Source organism: Enhydra lutris, unplaced genomic scaffold (assembly GCF_002288905.1).
Source record: "Enhydra lutris kenyoni isolate GAN:26980312 unplaced genomic scaffold, ASM228890v2 scaffoldscaffold37, whole genome shotgun sequence".
Classification (NCBI taxonomy): Eukaryota; Metazoa; Chordata; class Mammalia; order Carnivora; family Mustelidae; genus Enhydra; species Enhydra lutris.
The window spans coordinates 21,052,364-21,064,410 of NW_019154121.1; the positions used below are offsets into that span (position 1 = coordinate 21,052,364).

Consider the following 12,047-nt stretch of genomic DNA (forward strand, 5'->3'; position numbering starts at 1 on the left):
TCACATAGGCACCTCCTGCTTGGCGAAGGCCCAAATTCCAAACTCACAGAAGGAAAGCAGGTGTTCAGCATAAACCATATTGGTTGTACACACAGTTAGACCCTGAGTCAGCTGCTCATCAGTTAATGGTGAGAACCTTCCTGAAAACCTCTGTTCCCAGATCCCAGCCAAGGGCCAACTTTATAAGCAGGCCCTTCAAAGGATAACAGGACTGCTGTGGTAACTGTTCTGCACAGGTAGGAACATTCTCATCATTCCCACTTTAGAGATGAATCTGAAGACAGGAAACAGAAGTAACTTGCCTCGGGAACCACAGAAAGTGAGTGTCATACCCAGGCCAGCTGTCTCCAGAGCCCATGGACCTAGCCACTCCCCAGCATTACCTTCCTGATTATTGAGACAGGCATTGGTAGAAACTTGCAGGGGAGGGAGGAGTTCTGGGATGAGGGGCAGCTGTGCAAGGCATGGAGCCAAGAAAGCTCAGTGCCTTGGAGAAATGACTCAGAGTGGGAAGGCAGGGGGCCTCATGGAGATGCTTGTAAATGAGGGTCAGCAGTGGAGGGCCTGGAGTTATAGGAAGATGAGGTTGTCCTTCTCCCTATGGGCATGGGGCCCGAGGGGGACAGAAGGAGGGGCCAGAAATTCACATCTTTAGAATAGGAGAGCAACATTATAGGATTGACCTTTTAGAAGGATCACTATGACCTGGAAGGCCTGGTTCATTTTTTTGTTTGTTTCTTTGTTCATTCATTTTTTTTCAAATGCTAACTCTAGAACTAGGTCTTTTTTGGTCTTGGCCAAATCTCTGACACCCTGCACACGTGGGGGCTTTCAGCTGCAGAATGTGGGCACGGTGCTTGCCTGTCCTACTCTACTGGGGGGCTGTCCCCAGGCTTTGTGGGGGAAGCACGGCCTGGAACAGCAGACTGGTGGTGAGAAGATGAGCTGGTGAACAGGGCAGTCTGAAGAACTGCCCTCTGCAACAGTCCCGCCGCATCCTTCCCAGAAGCTACTTGTCCTGTCCTTGGAAGGCCAGTGAGCTCTGCCTGCCCCGGGCTGCAACTGGAAGCCCCTGTGTCAGGCAGCTCGGGACCTTGCCCCAGGCCTCCCCTGAGGCTTGGAGGGCAGCCAGTCCCCTTCCCAATCTAAGAAGAGCCACAGGAACAGTATTGTGCTCAGCTGTGCCCCCTCTCCTGGGACTTCGCCCCTCTCTCCTGAGAGGCAGCTGGGGGGGGTGGGCAGTGAGTTGGGAGAGATTTGCTTTTGAGTCCCACCTCTACCTTTTGGTTGCTGTATGATCTTGGACAGTCACTCAGCCTATCTGGGCCTCAGTTTCCATATCTATTAAAATGAGATAACAGCACCCACCAGTGCGAGGGTCACGTGACTCCGGCGTCCATCCCCGAGTTCCCAGCTGCAGTTAAGCTGGAGACCATGTGCGACTGTGACCTAAGGAGGCTTCTGCAGCATGAGTCCTTATGAGGGAATCCTTGCAGCTTTTGTTTTTCAGAAGAACTGTAACCTCACCGTTGGGAGTAGGCAGTGAACAGGAGATTTAGGCGGGTAGCCCTGAACTGGGAGTCCAGACACCTGGGTTTTTTTTCCAGCTCTGCCGCTAACTTGCTGTGTGTGTGGGTGCAGGACACCTGTCTCTCTGGGCCTCAGTTTCCTCAGCAATCACATTGCTGATATGATTGCTAACTGACTCAGAACTGAATTTCAAAAGTACAGAATGGGGTGTTTGAAGGCAGTGGTGGCATTCCGAACTGGCAGTATTTTCAGCAAGTACTAGTGTCCCCCCAGATGCCCGAGTTAGCGTGCATGTGGAAACTGTTTCAGGATTGCATGTAGTCCGTTGCTCCAGAAACTCTGTTGCACTGCACCACCTCTTGCCTTGTCCTAATAGGTGTGTCCTTTTAGGAGAGAATGGCCTGTCCGCTCTCTTTATATCATAGAAGTAAAATAAAAAACCACCCTTGATCCAGACACTGGAAAATCCCACTATCAACGTTTCGATTTTGACCCTTCGTGTCTTTTTGCTCTGAATATGTTTCTTTCTTTCTGATGAATTTTAAGGCTCACGTAGGACTGTCTGAGAACCCAGTCCTAGCCTAGCGGTGCAGGCCAGGCTTCCAGGAGTACTTCGGGGCCCAGGGCTGAGCTCCCATTGCCTCTGGGCCCTTGGGCAGGAGTGGTGAGGACCTGCTCAGGCTGGGCCACATGGACTGTGCAGAGACTGGAAATTCCCTTGTGAACGACAGGAAATGGGGGCTATAATAATAAAACACTTGTGCTCGCCTCAATTAAACACTTTGTGCCTGCAGTATGCTTCCCTTTGTATACCCATCATTGACAGTACTCAGCAAATATTTATTTATTTATTTATTTATTTATTTATTTATTTTTAAAAGATTTTATTGATTTGACAGAGATCACAAGTAGGCAGAGAGGTGGGCAGAGAGAGAGGGAGAAGCAGGCTCCCCGCCGAGCAGAGAGCCCGATGCGGGGCTCGATCCCAGGACCCCAAGATCATGACCTGAGCCGAAGGCAGAGGCTCTAACCCACTGAGCCACCCAGGCGCCCCATCAGCATATATTTATTGAGTGCCTACTCCTGTGTTCTAGGCACTCTTCTAGACTCTGCACACATCGGCAGAGAACAAGTCAGATAAGAGTTCTACCCTTGGGGGACTGAAATTGCAACAGAGAAAAAATGTGTGTGTGTGTGTGTGTGTGTGTGTGTGTGTGTAGTCCTGTGTAGTCGTGTGTGTGTGTGTGTGTAGTCCTGTGTGGAAAACTAAAGCAGTGCAAGGGGCCAGGTGTAATTTAGGAAGAGCAAGTTAGCCATAAGAAGAGAAGGAATGGCCCCGTGCACATGTTTGGGGGAAGGCAGTTCAGGCAAATGACAACAAAGGCTTTAGCTGTTTGGAGTAACAGCACGGAGGCCAGTGTATACACAGCATAGAACGTGAGGTTGGAGAGCTAGCAGGGGACCAGATCTTGTACAACCATGGTTTTGTTCTTATGGAACCATTGGAAGGTTGTGAGCAGAGAAGTAGCACAATCTAAATTATGTCGTAGCTTCCATAAGAAGTGATCATCCCTGTTTATGAATCCTGAGACAGACTCACCTGCCCGACGTCTGGGGGCAGAAATGAGACCACTCTGAAGGGCTTCCACACCCCTGCAGTTCCCCTCAGACACCATGGAAGGCCCCAGGGCCATGAACATGACCAGCTTGGGCACCAGGCAGCTCAGAACTCTCTGTGGGGGAGGTCCCCACCACCGCAGCAGGACTCAGTGGTTCCAGCTGCTAAACAGTGTTGCCTTGTGCTCTCACTGTCCCCAAGGATGCTCATGAAATGACACATTGGGAAAGTACTTACAGCCCCTCCTCATTTCTGTCTGTAAGTATGGCCGGGGGGACAGGGTGCAAACCCAACGCCTGGGCAGGGACACAGGGTTATGAGGCCCAGGGGCCTGGGTTCGGGGGTCAGACAGACCAAGGCTCTGCTCTAGCTCTGCCACTTGCTTACTCTATGATAAGACCCTGGAAAAGTTACTTCCCTGAGCCATGCTTTGCCAGCCTATGAAGCAAAGATGATAGGGCTGACTTTGCAATGTTGTTGTGGGGAGTAACACTGACATTAGATAATAAGGTGTTCTAGAACAGTGAATAAGAGTTTGGACAGAGGGTAGATTAACATTAGTACTTCCATAATGTTTATAAGTATTAGTATTAGTACTCACACTACATAAATTAGTACTAATGTACATCAGTCAGCATTAGTAATTTTTGTTTAGCCCTTATAAATTCTTCCAACATTACTCCTTGGGTCCTACGTTCACGTTGTGAACTTAGTATCATCATCCCCATTTTATAGACGAAGAAGTATAAAAGTGGAAGAGGTTGTGGTTCTAACACAAAGTCAGAAAGCAAGAAAGAGGCAGGAATGGGACCTGAATTTGGGTTCTCTGGCCCTCAAGAGCTGGTCAGTGTCGGCAGGAAGGTCCCTTGCAGGGCCGGACTCAAAAGTTAGCTCTCTGCGGTGAGCCCTTCTTTGAGGTGGACACAGCAGGCTGGAGCCCCCACCAGCTTGTTTAACACGATGCCCTAGACGGTCTTCAGTTGAGGGGGGAGCAGCGCTTGAAACTACCAGAAAATGGGATCCAGTGCACCCAAGTGTGAGTGATGCCACTCGGCATACGTGGCTGAGAGCAGAGGGGGCAGGTGTGCGTCTCCTCCTTCTGTGTTAGAAACAGCAATGTCGCAAAATGCTGCACTGCCCCTGGCGTACTTGGGGAGACCGAAGCCCCCTCCCCTGTCTTCTGAGGGGTGCCGTCCTCACCAATCAGTTGTCACTGAGGTCTCTGCGGAAGGACCTTGACCCTCTAAATATCACCAGCATCAAGCTGGGGGGGCTTGTGAGAAATGCAGATTTCCAGCCCCCCCAACCACCTCCTGACTCTGAATCTCTGGAGGTGGTTCTCTGCAAGGCATAGCTCTTTAGATGATTCTGATGCCTACTTGAAACTGAGAACCACTGCTTGAGAAGAAAATCGCCCCGAATTCTTGTCATTTTTTCCCCCTTTGGATTCGCAAAGCATCTCAGTTGTTGTTTAAACAGATGTAGACTATCTCAAGCAGAGAAAGTAAGGGCTTTGGAAACAGATAAACCTGAGTGTGGATTCCTGCATTCAGTCTCGCTAGTTGGTGACCTTGGCAAATCCTGTCACCTCTCCACATCTCAGTTTCCTCGTCTGTAAAATGGGGACACGCCTTCCTTGCATAGCCTATTTTGAAGATTTGAAATGAATGGCTGTACCGTGCCTAGCTCAGTGCCTGAGACATAACCAGTCTTGATCAGGGACAGCTGTGACTGGATGGCCACAACCGTCAGACGTTCAGGTTCGTATATAGAATGCTCCCTCTGGATGCCCTGCTCCAGGCAGACCCCTTGCACATGTGGCTTGCACAGAGACCCATCGCCTGGCAGCCGTGTCCGCTGATCTCACGCACAGCTGCACCAGACAGCTACTTTGTGTGTTTCTCTACTCTCCCCCTTCATCGATGCATGACTCATTGCTTCATTCATGTCTCCATGTGTGCGTAGAAACCTAGGCAAGCAGCCATTCCTAGGGACATTGCAGGACAACCTCATTGAGATGGACATTCTCAGCGCCTCCCGCCATGATGGGGCTTACAGTGACGGGTAGGTGACATCCCCATGGTCTTCCTCTCTCTGCATGCTCTCCCTCTGGCTCTGGCACCTGCATGCAGACCCTGAGACCTTTCCCTGAGATCTCCTACGGGAGGTGATGATGCCATGGTGCATGCCCAAACCCAAGTCCATGTTTAGCTTGGAAGAGTTTATCTTTGGAATTCCCTGTCTTCAGCATATTAACAGCAGCATTGTTAATATGCAGCTCCCAGCATCTCATTGGCTGCCTCTGCCATTCTGAAAGCCATCTCGTAGCGATTTTTGTGTAGCACATTTTTATGTAGCCCTGAGTAGCTGTTCTGTGGCCTGAGGCATCTTGCATCCCCAGCAAGGTGCAAGATTGCTCTAAGATTTCAGGGGGAAGCAGTGCAGCCTGTGCACCCCATTTCCCAGGCTGTGTACAAATTCTCCCATGGCCATGGTTAAAGGCAAATCTGGAGGATTTCCTGACCTAGTTTGGCCACAACCATGTGCTTGGACCATGCCACGCTGCCCTAAAGACTGGAGCTAGGCTGTAGGATGCACTTGCCCTTCTCTCCTCCCGCACAGCTTTTTCCAGGGGTTTGGAAGGCAGCATCTGGCTTCTGAAAGCCTTTGCTGCCCTTGGTTGTACCACAGCCAAGAGGGGACTCAACCGTGACATGAACCTAACGGTGGTTTCTGGGTTCCCAGTCCCTAAACACCCTTCAAAAATAATGGTATTTCATGCCTCCACCGAGGTACACTGGCAAAGTAGGTATGGGAGGAAGAAGAAAAATTTAAGTTCCATTATCTCCAGGGCACAGAACATGATTTTAGATGCTTTCCAAGTCTACCAATAATTTTAGAGAACAGCTCATATAAGACCCAAGAAACAACATCTCAGCCCCATCCCTTCCCAAGAAAGGGGTCTCCACACCCAGCCTTCTGTGGGGTTGGGAACACATCTTGCCTCAGCCCGGTTGGGGAGGGGGCTGGATTCCCATGGGTAGGGCTGTCCCATCCGTGTTCTGTGGAAGCGTGTGTTCGCGTGCCCTGTTGTGTGGTCAGTGCGTGATTCTACTCCTCTCCGTCCCTCCCGTCTTCTCCGTGGCGACTCTGTCCAGGCTCCTCCGCATGCTTCTACCACTGCCTCTGTCCTCCAGGTGGCTCTGGGTCCCTGCGAGTCTGCAGACCCTGATGGCCCCTGGCTTCTCTCCATCCCCAGGCATTTTCTCTTCAAGCCGGGAGGCACCTCGCCACTCTTCTGCACCACGTCGCCTGGGTACCCTCTGACATCCAGTACGGTGTACTCCCCGCCGCCCCGGCCCCTGCCCCGCAGCACCTTCGCCCGGCCGGCCTTCAACCTCAAGAAGCCCTCCAAGTACTGTAACTGGAAGTGTGCGGCCCTGAGTGCCATCGTCATCTCAGCCACGCTGGTCATCCTGCTGGCCTACTTCGTGGGTAAGCGCCTCCCTCACCCCAGCTTCCCTTTGTTCCCCTTGATCTGGCCTGACAGCCCCATGTGGTGAGCCCTGCAGCCCTGTGGCACTGGCCTCCGCCCCCAACCTGTCACAGCCAGCTCCCTGGGACCCTCTTCTCCTCTCTGCACGTAAGCCAGGAAGGCCTCTTGGAAGCTGCTCTATCACATGTTGGATGCCTTGCGTGAGGCCTGGCACTCACTGACTGGCCTTTGGACTGTGAGTGTCGGGGATGGGAGTCACCACAAATGACATGTTGGAGAGGCTGGCAGGCCTCTCCTGCTGGTGCCACGAAACTGTGGTGAGGAGCAGGAAGGACACAGGGTCCCTTGGGGTTGGATTGGACTCTGCCGACCTCAATCAGGAAGGCATGTCTGAAGGAGAGGGTCTGGCGAGGTGGTCTGGGGGGACTGTGGACACCAGGGCGCAGAGTGGAACCCTGGTTAGGAGCCCAGCTGAGGAGCAGCGGGTCCCAGTGAGCAGTGAGCGCTGGCTGCGGGGTGCTTGGAGACCCCCAGCAGCTCTGACTGGGCCTGCCTGCCTGCCCCCAGACCACCTTCGAGATGGAGGAAACTTCGCTGGCCCCTGCTTTGCTGCTGCAGGAGGCCATCCACTGGGTGCTCTTTTGATGAATTTCCCATACAGCCTGGTCTCCTTCCTCATTCCAGCCACTGCCTTTGGCCTGCTCCCAGGGAAGACGGTCCTCTAAAGAGATCTGCAGGCATGTGTGGAGTCAGCTGCCTCTGTGTACATCAGCCTGTTAGTAAAGGCATCTGAAGGGGTTGGCTTAAACCTCCGTCCTTTCCAGACTTCAGATTCTGTCATTCTTAAGTTTAAGGCAGGTCATGCCAGCTTGAGGACGCCTTGATCTCATGCTGAGGAATTCTGAGATAATTCCGGAAGCAAGGGGGACTTTTCCAGTGAAAAACCCAGTAACCAGAAACAGAAGTAACTCGCATGGGGCAGGGGAAACAGAGTGCCGTCCACCGTGGAAAGGGACTCTGTGATAGGCAGAGGCACTGTGGATGAAAAAGGGCATTGTGGTGAGGTAGGACATGCTGTCACTGGGAATGATGAAGGAAACATGCCCCCCGTCCTTGTTTAGGAGAAGGGATTTGAGCGTGGAAGGAGCGTTCTAGATTCTTGAATTTTATAGAAATAAGTAATCAGGAAGATGATAGTCCCTCAAACAGGGAGGTCTCCTTATGTGTCTCGAGCCATAATAAGCTTTCTTTGATATGCCAGGTCTCTTTTCCCCTTGTGAAGATTGATGGGGAGAATTTCATGGCTTCAGGGCCACGTTGGCATACGTTTCTTCTCTTTTATGTGATTGGTTAGCTGTTGCTGCCTAGAAAGCTGTGTTAGGAAGAACACTGAGGCTATATTTAGGCTCAGGGGGAAAGGGTTTCTGTGTTTGATTAGTACTGTCTGTCGTCGGCACCAGCGTGGAGAATTATCAATGACGTACCAGCCATTTGCCATCCCTACTATGGGTCAGTGGGTAAAAGGAATAGCCAGACTGGGGGAGACCAGAGGCCACCCAGGCACAGTGAGAGGTAACCGGGTTACAGGTGAGGGCTGTGAACGTCCCAGCACCATCAACCAGCATGAAAGTTTCTTCCCGGCACCAGTGCTGGGTCCTAGCTAACCGCTAGCACAACTCTTGTCTTTGACTGACATGTTTCCTAAATGAGTAGACTTCAGAACAAGCAGTGTCATTGTTCATCAAGAGTCAAGTCGTTGGCTACCTAAAGACATCAGCTTGCCCCAAAGTCTTCGGTTTCTGCCGCATAGCCTGGTCAGGAAGAAAGAATACATCTTTGTATGAGTCCATAAACTCTCTTCTGTTTTACACCCCATGAGCTGCTGCTTCTCCCACATAATAAGAATATGGGGGTCAGTCTTCGGCAGTCTAAATTTAGATAGGATCTGCTGGGAGGAGGTGAGCTCCCTGTTGTAGGAAGGGTACAAACAGAGCTCAATGACCACACAGCAAGGATAAGTTTCAGGGGCTGACTGGGATTTTTCATTGGATGTCCTTTAATTTTCCTTCCAACACTGACAGTGTTTTAATCCATGATTTTTTGAAGTTTGTTTTTCATTCAGCAAACCATATGGGGTACCTGCTTTGGGCTAGGCTCTGTGCTAAATGTCAGGGCTAAAGATACAGGCCCTGCCCTTGAGTTGTCCGTAGCTTACCGGAGGAGACAGGTTTGTTATCAGTGAACTGAGGCCACTCGGGGGCTGTGGGAATACCCAACGCCAAGAGCACTAGGGGAGGCTCGCTGGGAAGGGTGATGATGGAGGCAGTCAGAGTCAACCAGCAGTAAACTTGCAGAGAGCAGATCTCAAGGGAAGTTTCAGACTTGAGCGAGGACAGTGCGGTGGTAAGGCCATTTTCTGTGTTGGAAGCATTTGAAGGGCGCCAGAGCTAATGACAGAGGGTTTGGTCAGATCGGGAGGATCACCTTGGAGGCCAAGTTACAAACCTTCCTAGTGGGGAGCCATTGGAGGGTTTTAAGCAGTGGCAGGATATTGTCAGACTTTTATTTTAGAAAGGGAAGTGTAGGGGAAAGAAGGATAAGCCCTATTGCAATAAACAGGTCAGGAGAAGCCAAGGGCCTCAGCTGGGATGGTTGTAGTACATGTAGGTGGAGAGGACGGGTGGTAGGTCAATTTAGGAAAATCTGTGTCTCCTGTTACAAGTGGTCAGTCCACTGATAGTTGTCCTTGCTCAGAATAAACACATCCTTCTGATAAAACCCTCTCTCTGCAGAAACATAAAGTCTGGATAGATTGCATATCCAAGGACCAGGTAGACGGGCAAGACTGGGGTGTTCCCTTGGTTCCCTGAAGACTCAGAACTTATAACCAGCCTCTGACTGCCCTGGATTCCATTCCCAGCTGTGCCACCTAGCCGCTGTTCGCCCTTGGGCAACTCGCTTCTCTTTCTGAGCCTTGAGTTCCTAATCTGGAAAATAGGCACAAGCCATTATGTTAACAGGATGTGTGTGAGGCTGGAGTAAGCCAATGCGGGTGAACCCATCACAGGTGCGAGGCCCAGCCTCACCTGTCCTCAGGGCTGGGGTGGCAGCCTGGGGCTCGGTCTCCTCCAGTTGCTGGGGGCAAGGGACGGGTGTCTTGTTGCGTGGCCATATCACAGGCTGTGATGACTAACTTGGAAGGAACTATCACTTATTAAATATCAAATTAATTGTCTCAGCCGAGCACAAATATCCTTAACAAAGACTTTTCCAGCAGACCAACTGATCTAATCAACAGGCACAAGCACAGATATTTAATTAGATTTTTGATGAAAAATTGTGTTTAATTTCAAGTATAATCAATTATTAATTACTGTAATGAGTGAGTCTGACTGGGTTTACTAATTAACTCATTTAAAAATTATGAATAACCTTTTCATTTGTAATTATTTTCTACATCCTATCATGCTGCAGATAAGAATTATATCACTTCAGCAGCACCAAGGGAGGCGAAAACAGGGAGAGAAAGAATTGTTCTTTCTCTGCTCTCTGCTCAGGGCTGCCATATGTGAAGGGAACCCTGACAGATCCATTTGACATTTGGTTTTAGTTCGAAAGCTCCTGTTCATTTGCAGAGATATCTGCAGTTACTTTCATAGAAAGAGAGAGAAATCACAGCTAACACTTGCCACCCACAAGGGCTGCAGGGCCTGGGGCAAGGCCTCTGGGCCTTCCTCCCTCCCAGGGGTGTTACTTGGCTACTCTAGTTTGGCGGGAGGTAATCTTGGAATGACCCTTAAGAATCCTGGGGCATCCCATCAGAGATAAGATGTATATTTTTGTCTTCAAAGGACACCTGTTCAGAGAGGTATCTGTTGACCATGAGTGCCTTGCTTTACTGGCCCATTCTTCCCATGAAGGTCTTTGAGTATTTGAATACTCTGCCATCTCTTTTCTAAAGACAATAAGTCTGTTTATAGAACAAAATAGAGAGCGTGATACGGAGGGAAGATTAGTTAAAAGTTTGAACCATGAAACTGTACGGCCCCAGCAATGATGCTTTATTTTATAGCAGCTAATTGTTTTTAAAATATTTTCACCACAAAAGGCAGTATAGTGTAGTGTCATAAAGATAACAGGGGCCACTTTTGTCATTGATAATGAGAGCCCTCAGCTTGGATTGTGTACTGCCCACACGTACCTCCTGTTCCAGCACTTTGCCTGTGTTTTCTCGTTGAAACCTCCAAGGATCCTTGAATTCTTCTCCCCAGTTTACAGAGGAGGACACTGAGACCCAGTGAGCTAGAGTAAACCACCTCCCTCACCTGGTAAATGGCAGGACTGTGGTCTCCCCAGCCCTTGGCACTCAATTTTTTTCTTTCAAGTTAACGATCTTAAACTGTATGTGCCGACTTTGCCATTGCAGTAGTTGGTATTTTGAGTTTTTGCTGAGTGCTTGGTATTGGTCCAAGCCCATTATGTCATCTCTCTGAACATGCACAACAATTCTGTGAGTAGATTTTATTTTCTGTATTTTCTAGCAGGGGAAACTAAAGCTCATAGAAGTTAACAACTAGCCAGGGTCACAAAACCAGCAAAGGACTTAGGATTTTAAAGGCCACACTCTCAGCCACTATGATGTAGCTTCAGGGTTTGAACAGATGGTGTAGAATCCAAAGGTCCTGCTCATGCCTAGCTTCATCACTTGATGAAAACAGTATAAATTCGGGCAAGTTGCTTAACTTCTCTAAGCTCAGTTTCCATTCAGGTTCCTATAGTGGGCGTGGCTGGAATGATTACCCCATTTTACACAGGAGGAATTTGTAGCAGTGTGGTTGAGAGCATGGGTTCTGAAATCGGGCTGCCTGCTTTCAAACCTCAGCCCTGCTACTTACTTCAGGCTCGTCTATTTAACCTCTATGAGCCTCAGTTTAACCACCTGAAAAATAAGGGCAATAATAGCAGCTACTTCACAGGGTCGTTGCAAAATTCCAGTAAGATATTTTGCATAAGGGTGCCTGGGTGGCTCAGTTGGTTAAGTGTCTAACTCTTGGTTTTGGCCCAGGTCTGATCTCAGGGTCATGAGATCAAGCCCCATGTCGGGCTCCATGCTGAGCGTGGAGTCTGCTTGAGTTTCTCTCCCTCTCCCTTTGCCCCTTCCCTCACTCTCCCTCTCAAATGAATAAATATATAAATCCTCAAAAAAAAAAAGATAATTTGCATGAAATAGCTAGGCTACTGCCTAGTACTATTAGCACTCAGTAAAAATTATATATGATTATTATTATAATTGATAGTATTATTAGTACAGTTAGCATCACATCCAGAAGAGAATTTGTATGTCTTGGCTGAGAACTTGGACCAGCCTTGTCTCAGTGCGGTGCCTCCAGGCTTGCCAGCCTA

At 49.6% G+C, this 12,047-nt stretch overlaps 1 protein-coding gene across 1 annotated transcript in view; it reads left to right on the plus strand.

The window, feature by feature from the left end:
• The window catches only part of LOC111154485 (teneurin transmembrane protein 4), a 373,890-nt gene that overhangs the window by 155,896 nt on the left and 205,947 nt on the right, over positions 1 to 12,047 (plus strand). Inside the window, exons 4-5 of the mRNA XM_022514097.1 lie at positions 5,114 to 5,212; positions 6,408 to 6,643. Of these exons, the coding sequence (XP_022369805.1) occupies positions 5,114 to 5,212; positions 6,408 to 6,643 (335 nt within the window). The remainder of the gene's footprint in view (positions 1 to 5,113; positions 5,213 to 6,407; positions 6,644 to 12,047) is intronic.